Source organism: Antedon bifida, chromosome 7 (assembly GCF_963402885.1).
Source record: "Antedon bifida chromosome 7, ecAntBifi1.1, whole genome shotgun sequence".
Taxonomy (NCBI): domain Eukaryota; kingdom Metazoa; phylum Echinodermata; class Crinoidea; order Comatulida; family Antedonidae; genus Antedon; species Antedon bifida.
Genome location: NC_136232.1, coordinates 15,305,910 through 15,327,418, shown reverse-complemented (window position 1 = coordinate 15,327,418; position 21,509 = coordinate 15,305,910). Strand labels below are relative to the sequence as shown.

Sequence of the window (21,509 nt, the reverse complement as noted above, 5' to 3'; positions counted from 1 at the left end):
AAATGGTTAACTTAACTTTAAAAGAAACACAAACATAAAAGAAAAACACTGTGTCTCCATAAACTCTTTCCAGGGCTATACTTTTGGAGCAAGGGGGACACGAGATGTTTCACACGGTGTCCAGCTGGTGGTCAATTATGTGGAAGATAGCTCAAACAGCTTTTGATGAATGGAAAGTTCCCAACACTGGGGGATCCCACTAGTTGACGCAGGACTTTGACACATCCTAGCACAACCAAGGTTACACAGTTTTGGCACAAACTTTTCATCTAAAAGAATCCTGCTGGTGGATTATCTGAGGACTATTGTGTAAATACGACACTCCTTCTACAACACCAGTTGCAACTGCCACTTTCCTGTCCCAGTCTATAAAGTTTTGATCCTCCGTATAGATCGTTTCCTTCATGTTTTGCCCATAGATGACTTCGGTAATGATAGACATAAATGATTCTCCGGGCAAATTCCGATGAACTTTACAATATTGTTGTGTGCGATTTATTGGTGTATTTGAGCCTCCCCTAATCTGCTTCTCCCTGACGCTTTCTCAACTTCACTTTCTTTATGGCAACAAGCTCATATTGGTACATTCCCTTGAACACTTCTCCATGAGCCCTGAGCAATTGTCTTCTTGTAATCACAATCAAGCTGAGATGGTTAGAGAGTGGTGGAGCATTCTAGGTTGTTTTTAACAGGAACTGTTATTCATTTAACAAAACACCAGGTTTGAAATCTCAATAACTTCTCACTTCATCATCTGTGTCTTGCACATTCGCTGTCAGCTTACAGTGGTAAAAGCCAGGTTTGTCAACCATATATATACACACGTTTGACGTATACAAGAAACGCGTACGTACGTCATGCCCATGATGGGTGTACGAGCCAGCCCGTGATGGGTACCAAACTTTTGGGTACGAGTAAGCCAACATTTGAGTACGAGTTGGTGAGTAGAGTTGGAAATTGGTACGAGTTGACCTGTATCCTAGTTCCTCGCGGCTCGTCGGACTTCTATTATTTTGTGACTTTAAATTTGGTCCATGACAATGATAACATTATGTCGCCTGTATTCAGTAAACTATGGGTTAAACATTCATGTTATGAATTGGGTCATACATGGACACCGTATTGTTCCCAGGCAGCATTAGATGTTGGAAGTATTGCTTTTAAACAGTCATTGCAGATTTACTTAGTTTTCTATACGGTACGTGATAACGCCGCCTAGCCTCTACTTTAGCTAGGCCTAGGCCTACTACTACTAGCTAGGTGCTTACCAAGCTTAGTGAAATAAGGAGGCAAAGGCTATAAGTAGATGCTAGGCTGGATAACTATAGGCCTAGTTAAGCTGGGTCCTAAAAGTCTAGGGTCTGTTAGTACTACGCGGTTGGTTTACGGTTTTCAGTCGCGTCTAGGCCTAGGCCCTAGGCCCTAGCCTAATTTTATTTTGGTTGCGATAAAATCAACTTCTGGCATTTTGTATGGGGTGCTGGTCAACCCGTACGGGTCATCCTGAATACCAAGATCTACCAAGACCGGTCAATCTAATTACCGAAAACAACCATAAATAACTGAAAACAAACCGAAAACAAAATAAAAAAATCTAAATACCGAAAAAAAATTTGTTTAATATTTTTTTTTAAATGTCGCCCTCTACTGATGGGTGTTTCTAAAGCTAAGACCATGCAGGAGAGAAGACCGCACGTGCAATGTCAAGGAAGACCCTAAATGGTGCACAAAACAACTCAAAATCGTACAGACTTAATGATTACACCGTGCATTTACTTACAGAATCTATATTTAAACGTTTTTAGTCTTTCGATTAAAAAGAATTTGGGTACGAGTTGGCATGGGTACGGGTTGACCTGTATCCTTTTGTATGGCGGGCCACTAGGGCCTAGGCGGCATATCACTGTTTCGTCCACAATAGATTTCTATGGCGTGTTCACATATGGAGTTATCACATCGCATGCTTTGTTGTGACTATTACATTACAATTTGCATTTATTAGATTTGTTGTTTCCAGTTTAGTTGTATTTTATTAGTCTGCTGAACAAAATAATTAGAGATTCCATAGTTGATCCAAGGAAATGGCAGCGCTACTTCGTTGTGATAGTCGTTAGCACGTCTTGGCGAAAAACGAATTCAACTGTCAGTGACACAGTTAAATACCCTCTTTAGTACAGTATTAATAGTTTGGATATGAAAGAAGAAATGCTAAGAAAAAAAAAATAAATTTAATAAAACTTTGTCGTCTTCTTTTTGATTGGTTTTTAATATAATACAGGAGTAATTCAATGTTTTATCATGGAACTCAAGTGTCTTAATTAGAACACATAAAAATATGGATATGAAAGAAGAAATGCTAAGAAAAAAAAAATAAATTTAATAAAACTTTAAATGTCGTCTTCTTTTTGATTGGTTTTTAATATAATACAGGAGTAATTCAATGTTTTATCATGGAACTCAAGTGTCTTAATTAGAACACATAAAAATAATAATTGAGTAATTTACCGCGATATGCAACTGAAAGAGTCATTTAACATATTTTCACATGCACAGAATAAATGAATATACCTTATCAATTACAAACAAAGTGAGTAATAATTCGGATAAAAATACATTTTTCAGGTCGACGAAATTGCCTAAATTCTCCTCAGCGAAAACATAACTCAGTAACATAGTACGGAGCACCTCTTCATTAATTTGGCGCAATACTCACATAATTTCTCTTGAGTAGTAGTATTTTACTAATATTTCAAGTTCATTTTATTAGGTAAAATTTACACGCAAAGACAAGCGCACGCATTCCTATTAAACATTTATTTACCAGTGTTTCATTTACATCTTACAACATATTAATTCTTAATATATGTACGTATACTTTCTTCCAATTGTTTCTTCCGACAAAATACATTGTATTCTTAAACCACTTTATTCTTCCATTTGTTATTCCTACAAAATTATATTTATTGTACCTCGACACATTAAAATTAGTACACATCCCTACGTACTTCAATTCGTTTTATGTTCAAATCGAAAAATTTAATGATGTTAATTCTTATACCGAAACATTTAATTATCAATTTAGTAAATATTTGTTTCTTATATATTATAATATCATTTCTATTGTACCCTGACACATACAATTAGTATCACTTATGCATAATTCAATTCATTTCTTTTATTTGTTCCCCTATCAACGGCACTATGGGCGTTCCATAGATATTGTAGTACTATTATTGTCTTTGGCCAAAGTTGGCCTAATCCCACTAGGCTAGGCCTAGAGGCCTACCTAGGCCTAGAGAGCTTTTTTTTGGGGTCACGCTATTTTGTAATGTCTTCTATAGTTCTACTCATGCTATAATGAATATTAATTGGTTTGAAGGATGTTTGCGCAGGTTTTTTTGGGATTTCGCAAAACATAGTGAGGGCGTCTGTGTGGTGGTTTCATAGGAGGGATGATGTCCATGATTGAATACACAGTACATGTGCTGTTTTTTGACGATCTGCATTTTTGGATTCTCGAGTATAAGCCCACCCCCCAAACTTGACTTGATTTTTTTGGCTTAACCCGCGTCAGTATGATAACTTCAAAATGCCCACCAATTTCAAAATTGCTGCCAATTTTAAAATGGCCGCCAAAAATCGCGAATGTGAGGCTAGAGAGAAAATACTTCACTTTCAAAGCGTAATCCCCTAAATTGCTGTCTTCGTCTTTTTTAATATATATTATTAGGCCTGTTATCCAGAATAATTTGAGACGATTTTTGTGCTACGGAAGCCGCCATCCTTGCAGAGATGACAAGCAATTATCGTAACCAGCCGTAACACTATAGCATTGGTTATGTTATTTATTTTTCACACTCGGCTGGTTGCAACTGTTCGCCAGATAAGAAGTTGACGTACACCTTGTTGATTTATAAACACTAGGCTTTACTACAAGAAGTAGGCCTGTGTGTTTAGGTTGAGGATGTGATATTGTTAATAATTATATTTATTGTTTTCATTATAATAGTAAATTAATTAAAACTATTGTAATTGTTATTACTAATACTATTAGCAGCCACTTCCAACACACCGCGACATTTCAGTGCAGCTCGATTCACCATTTACAGCATTCATTATCTCCTGTCTTACACAAAATCGAACTCATTATCAATTAGGCTACTCTCATATCATCGTCACTTTTATCCTCTTAATCACTTAGAAATGCTCGTTCAGGCTCAAATAAGAACCCTACTTGTGACTGGCCTGCAGTCATCATCATGTGTAAACATTGCGTTTAGATTATGTCACATATTGTTTGTAGCGCCCTCTAGCAGTCAAATTTTTAATTTCTTTGTTATAAGTGAAAATAAAAATTTGCATAACGATAGCCAATATTGATCAGGAGCCCCATATTGATCGCAATGTTGAGAAACTCAACAGTTCTTTTCAGAACTAATATTTATTTATTTTATTTTTATTTGAACAATATTTAATGAGGGTGATCCATCCAGCATAAGCTGATCATTAGGGACCCTCAAACAATACAAACAGTAAATACAAAATAAACTATAAAAATACAAAATTAACAAAGATATAAAAAATAAATATATATAAATATACAGTAGGTGTACTGCAAACTTTATATCAACAGATTATTGTTTTAAAATCCACCCGCCTAAATTCTGCTATAGAATAATAATTGCATAGTTTTTTTTCTTATCATCAAAACATCGACAATAAACAAAATGGTTGTGCTCTGACCTCATCACATTTTTAGAGAAATTGGTATTAAAACACCCCTATTCATTAAGCGTTGTGTAGGACCACGCCACCGCTGTCTCTCACGCACACTCAAGGGTTGTGTGAATCTACCTATCTAAGTAATATTAATTGGTTTGAAGAAGGTTTGCGCAGGGTTTTTGGGGTTTTGCGCTGTGAAATCTGTAATTTTCCCAAAAATTGAAGTTTTTCACCCCAAAAAAATGCAAAATGAGTCATAATGTATTCAGTAAATAAAAAAAAGGCCATGATTAGTCATTGTATTGAAAACTACGGGGTTTTATTTGTTATTTTAATATTATAAATTAAACCTGTTTTTTTATTATCATTATTAGTAGCAACTCATCAATAATTAGTAATAATTGTTAGGCTTTTTGTGTACAATATATTTGCCTGTTTTTAATCCATTTTTTCTCTTTTGTTTTAATATCTTCGTTTCCCCATGATGATAAACAATTTTTAAAATATCGTAGGCCAAGTAATTTAATTAAAATCGACAGAAGAAAAACCTTGACTGATTTTGATAACAAATTTAGAGCCAAAACTGGTCCGGCCGAACTGATTTTGGCCCTGGACCTTGACAGGTAGTTGAGCCTCTCATGACCTGGGATTTGTTTGTCTTTATATGTCAAGATAATATAGTTCATATGACATATATGCTTTTGTTATGAGAAATATTGCCAAAAGTGCGAAAAAAGTGTTTTTTTCTAGATATCAGGCCTTTATTATTCAAATATTTTAGAGAAAAAGCATACATACCATAAAGAATGTCCATTTATTTCATTTTTGGAAAAAAAATTTGAATATTCCGTGAGGTCACAGTTTGTGTGTACTGTGAAGTCAAATGGTCTCTCTCTACTGATCGTTACTACACGAAGTTAGAGCAATGAATTTGTTCGAATTTCCATTAAATAAACAATGTAGTTCATACAATTTTCGTCTGAGGGCGCAATTTCATGGCTAAAAACTTTGGCGATGTTTTAGACCCTATATTTGGAAAACATAGATAGACATAGATTTGACTCAGGGACTCAAGAAAATAATAGTTTCGCAATAGCCAAAGTTGTAAACCACCTCACCCTACCTTTTAGTAAGTAAATTTATTGTCATTTGTTTGTAAACATAAAAAACAAAATAAAAAAATAGAACTTAAACTACATGGTGAAACTATCCCCCGTCTGACACCATTCCGATATTTCTAGATCTGCTTTCAGAGTTGGTAAAAAACTAAACCCCGCCGGACACCATTCCAGTATTTCAAGGTTTGGCCGCTATTTACTATACCATTTTAACGGTTGGTTTTAGACAATCTATGTCCATTCCACAAACTCATCTCAATTCCCCAACTGGGTTTATCACAGTTTTCCATTCAAAATTGAGATGACACATAAAATAAATAAATAAATGTATGACGTCATAACTATCTTATGACATCATATGTACATTATATAGTAATATAAATATGCTAATTGAAAAGCATAGTATCACATTTATATCTACTCACAATGCACTTAGGTGGTCAAAAACCAACCGTTAAGGAGATACGGAGCTTCAGAATAGTATAGTAAATAGCGGCCATTTTGAATTTATGATTATCAACCCACTTTCTGACGTCCGATTTAGTTAAACTTTGGAAATGATGTTCATTTCAACAAGGAGAATGTTTACTTGTTTTTTCTGCAGTTCCTAAATTGTTTGCATAGTATAATGTAATTTAAGCAGTTATAACATAATATATGACGTCAGTAATAGGTACGTCATATGGGAATTTATTTTAATATCACATTTATATCTACTCGTAATGCACTTGGGTAGTAACAAAGTGCGAGGCAACGAGGCAGGGAAGGCAAGTCAGAAATTTTATGCGAGGCATCGTTTTACCATCAAAAAATGCGAGGCATCATTTTATCATTTCTCAAAAGTGCGAGGCAGGAAATCACCAAATTGAAGTAGCATAGCCCCGCTAGTTTCCTTTTGCACCTGCCTTGTATTTTAACTCGAAATTTGTTAATCAACTTTATCCTGAATACCACACCTTAGAATTAGAAATTAGAAAAATCACATAAAAGTAACAATAAATCTGTTAAATTGGACGTTTGGATACTGTTCGCGAATTTCGCACTCAATGTTCAATATTTTGGTTTCTATGCAATGCCAAAAGAGCAAAATTAATTAGAGGGCTAAAAACTCTGTGGAATCCATATATTTAACGCATTATTTGGTGAAAATCATGTTCAATTTCAATATATTTTATCACTGTCAGTAAGGAAAAATGTTACTGTTGATACTGTACATAGTTTCGTTAACCTTTTAAAGAACAAAATAAAAAAATTCATCATAATATCCTTAGTATAGTAGGATGTCCTAGGTATAGGCTAGGTAGTGATGTTGATTTAGGATCGCTTATTATTCTTTGAAAACAGAACAGTATCAGCAGTAACATATAACAGAATTTTTATTGACAAATTAACAAATATATTTCAACAATAAATACATGAGAAATTGATGCATTCCCCTGAGTTTTAGTCCTCTATTATCGTTGCTCGACTTTTGGCACTCCATAGAAACAAAAATATTGAACATTGAATAAGTGAAATACACGAACAGTGTGCGAGACACGCTCCTGTAAAATCATTAATTTAAGGATTTATTCGTTCGTAATATACCTTGCCTACTAAAACAGGAATAGTGTATCATTATTAGTATTACACCGATTATTATTATATCAAAATTGATTAAATTAATTTCTACATAGGCCTCTAGTTTAATTTTAGGCCTATAGTATTACGATTGTCGGACGTACAAGTCTTTTTCACACACGCTCCAGAATTCTCTCGCAATTTTTTTCTTTGAGGCATGTTATTTGATCGGCATATCATACCTTTTATTCACCGCCAGTTATTGAACTTGTCCTGTTCCATGTTTGAGAGACATGTTAAATTAATTGTAAAGTGAACACGCTCGAAATGCCAACAAGCATGGCAGTCATTTGATGAGTGTCGCTTTAACAATTATTGTTTATCGAAAGTTGAAGACTGTCGTTCAGATTTTTAAAATATGGCGCATACAGATGCAAATTATAACCACAGACAACTTTTGAACAGTTTGGGCACTTATGTAAAAGTAAAATTTGACGCAATATGACTTGAATGAAAAAAACAACATGATGATTGTATACATGAATCTATTTAGATACGCTAGGCCTATTATAAAAATATAACTCGCAACTTTTGGAAATAATAAAATAATGCCTCACACAAATATTTGGCGTGGCTCGCACTTTGTCAACACTCAATGCACTTATTTATTCGTTACTTTTTATGTGATTCTTCTTCATTAAGTACTCATGAGGCATACTTCTAAGGTGTGGTATTCACACGATACAGTTGGTTATCAAATTTGGAGTCAAAATACAAGCGAAAGAAACTAGAGCCAGGTTTATTAGTACGTACATGGACAACAATAAATAAAAGACTAATTGGTTTTCAAACAATTGTATTATTAATATTAATAAACTAAAATTATGCTATCCTCACCTGTGTCGTATTCCGTTTCAGTTTAGTAACAGGCCCACTGTTCATCTCTTTTTGTTCGATATTCATTCCATATAAGATATTAAGACGGTTATAGATCATGATTACACGTTGTAGCAACTACACTGAAGATTAGCCTAGCTGCAATACCTACCTATATCAATGTTGGCTAATGATGTTAGCCAACATGTTGGCTAATGTTTATTAGTATGTAGTGGGCCTAGTATCCTTGCTGATTTTGTAATTTTACATGTAGGCTGAAACAACAACTAGTTGTTGTCTCAGATGTAGACGGTCTCCTTGGCTTTTGTCGACCAAACTTGGACCATTAACACATTTTCCTTCATTTTCTGAATCACAAACACAGTATTTACCCTCCTTCTTGACAGCCAAGCCAACCTCTTCTTCACAAAACTTTACATCTATTTCTGGGAGATCGTTAAATTAAAATTCTTCATCAGAAAAGTTGTAATAAAAATCTTCTTCGTCGTTGCATATTGTTGTTCGTCGCCATAGCAGCTAGCGCTAAAAATATGAAATCATGCCAAGAGCGTGCGAAAGCATAGCCAACAAGGTTAAAGGTTGTTGTGCATGTGCAGTAAACAATATATTAAGCATGCCCCGTTTCGTTGTTGCAATGGTTAATTAAACTGTGTTTATTTTGTAACATTGTGGGCGGTCTGCGCTCTGTCGATTAGAGTCATGGAAGCTTTGGTCTCAAACTGATGCATATCCTTCTATTCATTACTCCCTGGTTAAACCAACATACCGAAAAGGGTATAGTCTGTTGGGAGAGGATAATTCGGGGGATATTCACTATAAACATCTGTATATTGCAATAAACACATAGACACGGGCCAGGGTGATAGTTATCGAAAAGGTTCCCCTGACATAAAATGGTCTACGCTAGATATTTTCTGTAGGAATCGGAAATACACTATGTACCTCATGCGAAGGAATTTTTAAAGGGATTTTTCCACATATTTTTAACTTGCATAACAATCATCGGCTACAGTATTGCAACTCATTTTAAAATTGCGTTTTCTTATTATCTGTAAAGGTAATAATTTCTAAATTTTCACGATTTTAAATTTTTACCTATTTCGCAACCTTTTATTTTCGTGATTTGAGTTTCTTGTGATGAACGTCAAACAACAATTGAATAGCGTCGAGTAAAATTACAGATTACGTGATTGTAAATTTAGGGATGTAAATAAATAAATGTTTTGGCTACACAATGGGTGATGCACGTGTTTAATAGACTCTTAGATAGTGAAAACCCCCATAATTAATGTTGTTTATACAAAACAACGAACAGATGGATCTCTGTGGTGGTGGAGAGCATGGCGATGGTATTTTTGCTGATTTTCGTGTGCCCTTTATTTTCACGATCGTTGTTCAGTCGCGAAAGTTGCGAAAATAAAGGGCGCTTGAAAATGTTGGGCTTTATAGTAAACCCAAAACAAAAACTTACAATTTTTAGAATTATGACACTAGTGTGAATGGGGCCTTTCACCGGGTCATAGATTTGTAAATTATATATAAACTAAAACTTTTTTTTTTCAGAAAGTACATAAAACTGTATATCGTAGTATTTATAAGGTAAACTAATTTATTATTTTAAAACTAATGTTTTTTTTTACAGACTTCATTTATTTTGCGAGGAAAGTGGAAAAAAGTGTTGTTGACCAAGTCTTTTTATGCAGACCTCATTCGCTCTTCAATATTCCTCTCAACCAATGCATTTCTTTTCATTTTTGATGTCTGTTTTTTTAGGTAGAGTAATACTGTTTTATGTAAATATAGCAACCCACAAATTAATGTAGACCTTAAATTTGTAAACCTGGAAATTTCAAATCCACATCTGCAAAATTATATAAAAACCTTAAATAAAATACAAAAAAACACCCATTTTTAAAAATGTTAAGGTGCAATTCAAGTTATTACCAATTGCCCATTTTTTAAACGTGTGATTAATCTAAGTTTGCCTTGTGTTTTATCTACAGGTCATTTCAACTTTTATTTCTATACAGACTGCATACCGAGTCAAATTTTAATAAACCATTTGCAAAATTGCACATTGTACACAGCCTTACACACTGAAACATACTCTAAACTTTGAGAGAAATTGGGGGAAAAGAAAGAAGGAGTATCATCCGCTCAGAATAAAAACTCTCAATACAATAAATGCAGTATTTAGGTTTGTAATCAGAAATGGTGGCTACTTTATCTTTGATTTAAGGCCACAGTAAATTTGAAATGATACACATAGATTACAGCATTTCTGCAAGTACATTGAGTAAATAATGTATTTCATTTTAAAGACGTGTATTTGGTGGATATCACTATTTGTTTGGTATGTTGACTGGGATTCCAGCTTGTGTCATTGCACTTATGATTGAAAGGCCTAGTAGAAGAGGATTGTTGGCACTCTATACAGCCAATATAGTAAGTATAATTTCACATTTGTACATATTCCAACAAATCTTATTTTATTTTATTTACAATTTACTATGCAATATATGCTTTTATAAAATATAGTGTATTATATTACACACATTTTTCTTGATGGATTTTTTACGATTCTTAATTCACTTTAGGCTGCTGAAACGTTGTTCAATATGCTAGTGTCCAGAGGGTATGCAAGACGTATCAAGTATGGTGAGGTGAGCTTTTAACTTGTACAGTAAAACTCTCCATCGTTTGGCAGTGCACAATTTAATGATTTAGAAATATACAAAATTCTTTTTAAGCAAGTTTTTGTTGGCAAATAAAGCATATAATATAGTGCATACAGACTTAATAAAAATGTCTTACTTTATATTGATTTTGTTAGGAAGTTTTGTCAAATGCCATTTCGTTGACAGACATTTGGCCAACCAGACATTTAGTCGACAGAACATTTGGTTGACAACCATTTTGCTGATAAGGAATTTTGCCGAAACATTGCACGGTTCATTACTACATACGTCCATGATTAATATATTTTTTTTTTTCGTCGGGTATTAATACTCTTTCTATTTAAAATTCATTGATCTGCTACTCAGAAGTAAGGTATGACATATATATAAATCTGAATTTTACTATATTTACTATATTGTACATAATTACAAAACATAAATTTGGCAATTCTCATCTCTACATGCAAAGAAGCACCTGAAGGAATTGACACTTGGAAGAGAGATTGGGATGTTCCATTTATCGCCAAGCAATACGTTTGTATAAACGTATTTTAAATCTATTAAAATAGTTTTTTTTTAAAGTTGGTTTGTCTGAATCTGAATAAGAAAATTTGGAATCTAAATCTAATATTTTACATTTTAAAGTCTGGAAAAGGATTACATAGTTTGGAAAAAAGTCATAAGTCTAGGTTTGAATGAGGAAAAGGATAATGGATTGCAGATAGATAGAGGAAGATCATTGTAGAAATAAGGGGCCTTGTAGCTGAAGGAGAGTTGGAGATTTGACGAGTAGTCAAATCTCATTGTTATCTGCGGGAGTGCGAATTGTCGACCATCACATCATCCACACACACAACACACATGCCAAGCAACGATAGTGTAACTATAGTTGAACCTCCATAAGCGGCCACCTCCCGTAAACGGTGCGGCCACTTTTTTTTACTAAAAACTAGATTTTATTTTCTTGTAAGCAGCCATCCAACCCAATTCGTATTGACTTTTGACAAAAAAAATACAATTTTGCTATTTATTGTCCTTTTATATTAGCTTTATTAGAAGCGGTTTTAAAAACATTTCTGTGAAGAACATTCCTGTGTTTTTTAGATGTGATGAGAAACTACACAGATTTTGAACAACCATTTTCATATGATAAAAGCTTCTAAAATTTGTCGTAAATAATACAAAACCACCTGTTGCGTTAAAAATGGCGAAAATATCATGCATAGCCATAATACATGATTTTGGCCTCTATCGGTAGAACCTCTTGTCTTGGCCTAGCCTAGGCTAGTAGTAGTCTAGGTTGAAAATAAGCGCTTATTTTTTACTATGTTCGAATATGATCTATGCCCCCTAGGTCAACTACCCCTCTAGAACAACCACACCTCTAGAATAGAATAACTAATCTCATGACACTGGTAGGAGACTGTATACAAATACAGACGTGGTCTTTGCTTCATTCGATACATTTATTATCTGGAACTTCTTCATATAGCATTACAAGAAACCCATCCATAAACCTATTACAATATCATATAAAAGAATTACAATACATCATTATTTAGCTTATACAGTAGTAAATTACTTAAATATCATCAAATATTACATAGCCTATGTAAATACGGTATGCGCACACATGGAAATAGCCACGTTCACATAAGATTTTATCGTGCTTTCGTATCGTGATATTGAATATCACGTATCGTGATATTGAATATCACGTATCGTGATATTCAATATCACGTTAGCAGGAAGAGCATTCACATATAATTTTACATCGTGATATAAGATGCTAATGAGGTGCACTAATGCATGAATTGCCAAACACACATGTTTGGAGCACACGTGGGAAGGGATTGTTGATTTGTTTTTGTAGTGTGGGCCTCTAGTAGTAGTAGCTAGCCAGCAGGTTTAAGATAACAAAGAATAGTAACTAATAGTCTTTGTCCATGGTTCTCTTGTGGGTGAGCCATGGCATCTTTGCCTCAAATATTTCGTGTCAAAAAGTACGCCTAAGTAGCGAGCATGAATTAATTTGAAAACAAACCTGGCTTGTCTCACATCTCACTCACGCCATCTCGCGCTCGCGGTGGGTGGCCGATGGCGCAGTAAATAACCAAGCGCTGATTGGTTGAATTTCGTCTCTGCATATAACGGTGTCCAATATATCTCCGAGAGCACCTTAACCAGAATTAACGTGATAAACAAGATCACGTTAACGGCTTCCTGCAGGTTCATATAGAACATCATGATAAAGAAACTCACGTTAACTTCTGAATGTGAACCTAGCTAATGACATTTTTATTATTAATTATAATTATTTACTTTAATAAGTTAAGTTAATTAACATGGTAAATACAAGTATAATAGGATTATCAATCAATCACAGAATCTTAAAGTATTATAATATGATTTCAATGATGTAATTTAACATACCAATAACCTTACTCTAACTTCTATCGTTGGTGAACTGTGCTGAACTCTCACACATGTAATATTATATAGTATACCGTACCAAAAATTCATCTGCGACGTAACATTATGATATTCACACCTAGAATTAAGACTTTTCATTTATTTTGCCTTTTTTCTAAATAATAAATTACATTACACTTTGATAAAATGATCTTGTAAAACTTACTGAACTTCAAAACATAGAGAGAGATTGATATTAAATGAAAGCTTTCAAATCTATTTTAATATGCGTATTCATCAGTTATTTGACGTTAAACGAGAATCGATAATGCTCCAAATTATCTTCCAATTTTGAAAAATAAAAGGGTGGGCTTATTTTATTCTTCATGACATGAAGATGCCATATAGAAATCCAGGAATATACAGTTTACCTAGCTGCACCTTGAAATTTTTTTTACAGAAAAGTCAATCGAAAATCATATTTATTTTAGTTTCAAGATTTTATATCTTTAACCTCATCAATAATATATTACTTTAGTGGTAAAACCAGTAAATATTAATTATATTATTTTAATAGGTGCTACTCTTCAGTTTGACGTCTGCTATGTGTATGCTTCTTTTTAAGTAAGTATTTTAGTAGTATGCCAGATTTGGCTTTAATCAACTATTGATTAGGTAGCTTGGAGTGTTCTGTGCCATGGTATTTTATATTGATTTACTCCCAATTGTTTGGAATTTTCGGTAAGCAATCTAGGTGGTTTTTCTTTTCGACCTTCTCCACATTATAAATAATTCAAATGAAAGAACACATTCACACGGTAAATATCCATTTGTAAAATTAATGTACCATAAGAATTAACAAATCCTCTTTTCTAATTGTTTAAAATCCATCATCACGGATTGCAAGCCCCTCTCCCTCTATTCTTCAAGAAGGTTGGATCCACCGCTTCAAATATTTGTTTACTTGTATGTTCATTTCTATTGAGCATGCGCTTGAACTATGCAATTTCCAGTTAGCCAATCATAAAATGTGTTTTTATATAGCACTAATAAACAAATCGTTCTCACAGCGCTTTACATTATGCTGGATACAGCAGAAACAACAATATTCTTTTTAATGCAAAAGCTTTAAATAAATGGGTTTTGTACTCTTTTAAAAAAAGACTATATATTAACCTATTTATTGAAACAAAAATCAACCACTAATGTACCAATCCATTAATGTAACAACAGTTTAACCACTAACATAATCACACTTCATTAACCACTAACTAACAAAATTTAACCACTAACAACTGGAAAAAATATTAGACTTTAAAAACTCTTTAAACGTTGGAAATCTAGGAATTGTTTTTTTCGTCAGCTCTTTAACTAAATTAAATGTTTGTCTGTTTATCCTTCAATGTCTCTCTTAAGGGACAGCTTCTCATAATCGACCACCTCTCTTAAACGACCATAACCTCTCATTAGAGACCATATCCTCCAATAAGGGAAAGCTTATCATAATTGACCACCTCTTGTAAGCGACCACCTCTTCTAAAGAACCATCACCTCTCATAAGGGACCATAGTGGTCATTTAATAGAGGTGGTCAACTTACGAGAGGTAGTGGTCGTTAGGAAGATGTGGTCCCTTACGAGAGGTGGTCGATTATGTTGAGAAGCGGTCCCTTAACAGAGATGATCACTTACGAGAGATGGTCGTTACGAGAGGTGCTTGATTATGAGAAGCAGTCCCTTAAGTCCACATATCGCAACATTTTCTACTGTTGTTACGTGGTTAAATTTTGTTTAACTTTCGTGTTTAATGAAGTTTGTTACGTTATTGGTTTAACTGTTGTTACATTAGTGGTTGATGTTACATTAGTGGTTGATTTTTGTTACGTTAGTGGTGAAACAGAGGATCAACTCAAACTGTCTTTTCATTACTCTTTCAATATAAATTAATATGCTGCTCAATGTCTAAAGATTTGACTCTTTCTAATTCCCACCTTATCACTAAGTATTGTCTAGCCTCCATGAGAAAATGTTTTACCCAACCAATTACAAACCATTTTATGGACCTGTAAAAACAAAGACATTTGATTGGAAGTGATGGTTTTACCACTTGTGTGATATCTTAGTTGTACTTTTTTGTTCACTTTTTTTTGTTGTCTAATACTATAAAAGCCTTGCACTTATTGTATGTGCATGTAAATATTGTTTTTAATTTTGTTGTTAGATCAAAGAATCTTCTATCTCCAGATATTGACTCGATGCTAAAGTAAGAAAATCTAATGATTATATTTTATATTTCATTTTAAAATTAAGATGAGTGTTAATTAAAGATTTTGAATTCAAATTTTAGAAATAGTGTATGTATCATGTCGTAATTTGATTTTTCCAGAAGCCCCAACATTGTTAGCCAGCCAAATTTAGTTACTTTTGTGGCCTTAAACCAAGGCACTTTCATGACTAGCTATAACCAATTTTGATAAAAAAAGAATTATGAACTTTGTACAAACATCGTTGAACATTAAATAATTAAATTTTTTTCTAATGTTTTATATAGATGTTGATATAAAGTTTGCGGTACACCACATGTATTAGTTCTGAAAAGAACTGTTGAGTTTCTTGACGTTTCGATCAATATGCTTTCATCGTCCTCAGGAGTGAGAATGTTTTCATTTTCATTCTCACTCCTGAGGACGATCAAAGCATATTGATCGAAACGTCGAGACCTAATACACGTGGTGTACCGCAAACTTTATATCAACATTTGATTTCGCCATGCAAACAGTTTCATATAGATTAAAAATATTTTCTAAAATAGTCATTGTTAAAATACTAATTGTTAATAATAGTCATACTGTACTACCTTAATACTAAGAATTTCTGTCAGTTGAATGCTAAAACATACTAATGTGAATAGGTAATATAATATTTTTTGAAATTAAAGGAATACAAAAATTCATTTTGTTTTTTAGAAAATTTGTCGGAAATGAAGAAAGTGGAAATGCACAAAAAGTTAATTCTTCGTCTACATCTAAAAAGTCCATTGAATTATACTTTCCAAAGATCCTTCAAAAATGTGTGAAAGTTATAATTACCAAGTAAGACATTTTTTATATTAACCATAGAACAGTATAGACCAATTTCCTTTAATGGAGTGAATTGAGTGGCCGTGCGGTTAAGACAGTGGAACCGTAATTACGTAGCCATAACATCGGCAGGGGTTTGAGGCTCACTCACTCCATGGTTCTGGTGGTAGAACGAGTCTTCTCGGATAGGACTATAAACTGTAGGTCCAGTGTACACAACTAGCTCGTGTGCACTTTAAAGAACCTAGTACATCTTTCGAGACGAGTAGGGGGTTACCCCGGTGTATTAGTACATCACAGCCACTGATCACCAACTGGGCCCTCTGGGAGACCAGTTTTTGACTGAAGAGGTTACCCAGTATAAATATAAAACAAAAAACAAAACAAAAAAAAACACTATCCGCTTACTCTTATTATTAATATTATGCTACGGCTTACACAAGTCATAAGGTCACAATCCACAGATCAAAAATACAAAATGTTCACAAAAAAGTATTTGTTATACGATGATCTCGAAATGTTTAATAATGACCTTTAAGCGCCATTTACACTAGATACGATGACACAATAAATTGGGTTATGTGTTGTAGAATATAATGTTTACATTAGAACCGTCTTTGACAATCGTGTCGTGTACAGGAAAAAAATCGTTCATACTGAATGGGTTTACAACCCATTTTTCACGACATGACACATGACACGATTTTATAATAGCCAATCAGGATGCACCTGTAATGTCAAAGGTCAAAATAACAGTGCAAAAATCAAAACCACTACAGACGTGTGTACCTCCATGCACCGTGACGTTTAAAAATGGTACATAAATTGAACTACAAATTTAATAGAATACACAGTTTATTAACCTCAATTGAACTAATATCTTACGTGCTATAATATTGTTGTGATTTTTAGTCAGCACTGTAATGGCCTAATAAGTACAACAATTATAGGCTTACCTTACTAGTCCCGCTTTCCTGTAAATCACACTAGATTTCGTAGAGCAAGTCCAAGTTAAAGTATATCGGTGTATGTTCCGTCTTGTTCCCTTGGTTTCCTGCTTCGAATAGACCGGTTCGGCGGCGTCGAGGTCCCACGTTAACATCTGCATACCCCGTGTATGCAAATCAGGCTATCGGGGCGATGCCCTTGTTCGACTGGAGGGGTGGTCTGTTCACCCACTGGCTGCCATTCACAACACTCCTCCCATGTTTGAAAAGCGGGCACCCCATCCTCGGTCCACCTCAGGGGTTAACTACTGGGTTCTTTTGTCCGTGAAAATACCAGTTAACTGTAGTTAGTATAGACCGTTCCTACGATCTCCTCAGGTAGTCAATGGCCGTAGGACATGCCTGTAGGATCGGTCGAGCACCTGTCCCACAGCGACGGCGGTCGCCCACAAGAGATGTGGTGCTCCAACTCGGTATCCGGCAGGAGGATAGTCCGGTCCGCTAGACCCCATCAGTAGTCGCCGGTCTTCCTTGGTGGCGATAAAGCGCAAGCCCCTGCGTTGGTCGGCGGTGAAGTCCTTCACTCTGCTTGTGACACTGAAATATGTTCTGGGGAAGTGTCGGAGGTAGGCTTTTGCTTTGATCGTCCTCAGGAATGAGAATGTTTTCATTTTCATTCTCACTCCTGGGGACGATCAAAGCATATTGATCGAAACATCGAGAACTAATACACGTGGCGTACCGCAAACTTTATATCAACATTTGATTTCGCCATGCAAACCTTCAAACAGTTTCATATAGATTAAAAACATTTTCTAAAATAGTCATTGTTAAAATAGTAATTGTTAAGATAGTCATACTGTACTACCTTGACACTGAAATATGTTCTGGGAAAGTGTCGGAGGTAGGCTTTTGCTACGCCTTCCATAGAAGCGTAGTCTGCCAGGAGCAGCCGCTGTTCCCTCGACACCCGGCTTAGACGTAAAATGTCTAAGGCACGGTGATGGCACTCTTCCCCAGTGTATCCCAGTGTAGCCTTGTATCCCAGTGTAGCCTTGACCATTAGCCGCTGGTCGGTAGCTCGTCGTCCGAGTCTTGTGGATCTGTAAAACTTACTGTAAACATGCGAACAATTCACTTTCAAAATTCCTCCCCTGGTCTGAGTGTGACTGAAAAGGTACACCAAATCTAGAGAAAAAGGGCTCTAGCGGTTACCTCTGCAACTTGAGACGGGAGTGGGCTGATTTCAACCCATTTTGTGAATTAATCGACCATCATCAGAATGTGGATGTTTCCCTGTTCAGTTTTTGGTAACGGGCCGAGGAAATCGATATTTACACGTTCTGGAATTCGCTCAACCAGTGTCGACCTTGCCGAGTGGCTTTTATTACAAATGTTGCAAGTCTGTATATACCTCTGGATATCCCCACTCATACCGTACCAGAAGAACTTCTCCTTCAGCCGAAACTTGGTCCGGGCGACCCCTTGATGACCCGCCGACGCCAGATCGTGATGTAGCCTAAAAGTTATAGCTTGTAGCTCCTTGAGCAACACAAGAAGTCGTCCTGTACCCTCTGCTTGGTTCATGAACAGGATTCCTGCTTCCGTGAGATGCAGGCGTTGCCTGTTCAGCCAGTAGTGTTTGGTGGCAGCGCTGGAGATAAACAGTTGGTTCTCGGAGGGTTCCCCATTCTGCAACCAGTCCAGAATAGGTGCTAAGTCAGGATCACTCGTCTGATGTTGCCTTAACCCCAACACTCGGCTCCCTTCGGGCGTAACTGTACCGCCGCCACACGTCCGCCGTCATTCCCCTGTAAAAAAGAAAGCTGAATTGTACCGTTAGTAGCTGTCCGTGATACCTCTATACTTACCTGTCCACCTGGGTCTCAAGGAACATCGTCCACTGGTAGGGTACCCTCCGGGACGTGGTCCAAAGCTACCCGATGTACGTGGGCTATACGACAACGTCATCTACTTCATCCTGGAACGCTGACCATCTTGCATGTGCTCGTTGACAGTACGAACAGCCCCCACAGGGAAGCCCTTCAAGCGCAGGACGTTCGTGGTTACCGTCATGAGTTTCTGGTCGGCTAGAGAGAGCATCGGCGTTGCCATGATGTTGTCCTCGGCGATGTTCAATCAATAGGTGATACTGGCTCAGCTCCTCAATCCACCTGGCGAGTTGCCCCTGGGGTTGCTTGAAGCCTGAGCTTCAGACATACCAGCCTGAGCTGATTGTAGATGGCTCGATGATCGTCACAGGATCCGGTGATACCTCCTCTGTAATCAAAGGCTTGGCCATAGGGCCTAGCTGGGAGGTGTTTGACGAGCCATCATCTTCCTGGCTAGCTTCCGGAACCGTGTTAGGTCGTCGGACCTCTGACCCAACTCCTAATCGTTTAACGGATCTTGCTCATTACCACTAATCTGCGGAAATGTCCCACCTCCTTGCATTCAAAGCAGGTAGCTTCGACAGGTCACATGTAATGCATGAGCTGGTCCAGCTGACTCCGCATGGCTGCCATCTCGGTGTTCATGCTGCTCTCCACCCATACCAGATTGGTGTTCAGACAGTCTGGAAATTACTCTCTACAGTGGCCAATCGGGCCTCCGTATTCGGAGTAGTGTTGGTAGGTGGTGCCGGTGTCGTAGTTCAAGGTTGGTTCTGGCTGTCGTCAGGTGCGGCCTCCGGAGGAACCCTGGCTGGTGCTGGCCAAGCAGGCCTCTGGAACGTTACACGGTTTCCTCTCATAGGCCTTCCTCGCACGTGGTTAATGGACACCTCATCGCCACTTTCACCCTCGGTATCGTCCTGGTCTTCTGAAGGTAGCTGAAAAGATAGTGGGTGTGCAAAAGAAGTATGGACCGTGGACCTAACCTGAAGGTTCACGGTATCCTCAACCTTCCTCTTACGTTTACTATATAGCCCCCTATAACTATCATATTTTTTAAACTCCCTAATACTAATAGCTCTGGGGAGAGTAGAACAGTGCTTGTGCAGGACGTGTCTACCTACTTCTCCATCCCTGCACCCAATACAGAACCTAACTACAGCATGCTCTTGGATCCACTCCTTAGGCAAATCCTTAAACGCCTTTGTAGTTAAGGTAATCACTATCTCCCCATTCCTCTATTGTCTCCACCTCATGTTGCGTGGCGGTCTTTTACTCGTCCTCATTAAAGCGTCGACTGAAAGCTTTAATGATTTGCCTAAAGCCCATATCAGAATCCATTTCTATCAGTTACATAGAACTCAGCCGCCGCACCCTCTACACACCAAGTAAGGACGTCCTTACTTTCACGGTTCGTGAGTTCCTGCTCATCGATAAATGAAGCCAACCGTTGCTTAAAAAAGGACCAGTTGTCTCCCCTACCCCTAAACGTTAGAGACCTAGGTATATCCTTCTTACGCATCCGCCTAAGTTCTAAAGGACACTGTCTGTCGTCATAGTGCCTCGTTCTCGGGGTAGTCCTAAGACATTACACTGCTGTCCTAGCCCCTGCACTATGCCTATCGGATTCTCGACCACTCTGGCCCCCGTCATTCTGCACCATATATGCCTTTCCCATATCTACAGATATGGAGACCTGCGACCCTCTCCTGGCCGTTCTATTTTGCTTTTCCAACAGGGGTGACACATTGTCAATCATTTGACCTACGCCCCCACCTAAACTCGGATTCGGGAAATCCAGGTATTCCCCCAACCTGGCAGTACCGGCTAATCCGTGTATTTGGTGTATGTTGGAGGACGTGATATTGCCATGGGTGGACCGCCATTTAATTATTTTCCCAGCTCTCTTGCCTACATTAGGAACTCCATGAAGGTCGTACACAGAGCAAAAGTTAACCAGAACCTTAATAGACATGATCTAAAAGTGGGCGCTAACTTTCTGCTTTTGGGTCTTATGTTCCTAAATCTAGTTACAGTGTGTACAGATGCTATTTAGCAAAGAATACAATACGGATTAAAATACTGATAGACGTAGTAATAAATACAGGCACAACAGTATAATAAAATATCGTCAATGCAATAACACACACAAATATTGCAAAATGGCTGTTGGAGATACAAATATAGTTAAAATATTTCACCAGC

The 21,509-nt window shown here is 36.6% G+C and overlaps 1 protein-coding gene across 1 annotated transcript in view; it reads left to right on the top strand.

The window, feature by feature from the left end:
- Nucleotides 1–874: 874 nt before the first annotated feature.
- The window catches only part of LOC144849198 (transmembrane protein 135-like), a 45,311-nt gene continuing 24,676 nt past the window's right edge, over nt 875–21,509 (top strand). The window contains exons 1-7 of the mRNA XM_078706243.1: nt 875–1,198; nt 9,940–10,070; nt 10,619–10,742; nt 10,895–10,960; nt 13,965–14,011; nt 15,607–15,648; nt 16,352–16,477. Of these exons, the coding sequence (XP_078562369.1) occupies nt 890–1,198; nt 9,940–10,070; nt 10,619–10,742; nt 10,895–10,960; nt 13,965–14,011; nt 15,607–15,648; nt 16,352–16,477 (845 nt within the window). The 5' untranslated portion in view covers nt 875–889. The remainder of the gene's footprint in view (nt 1,199–9,939; nt 10,071–10,618; nt 10,743–10,894; nt 10,961–13,964; nt 14,012–15,606; nt 15,649–16,351; nt 16,478–21,509) is intronic.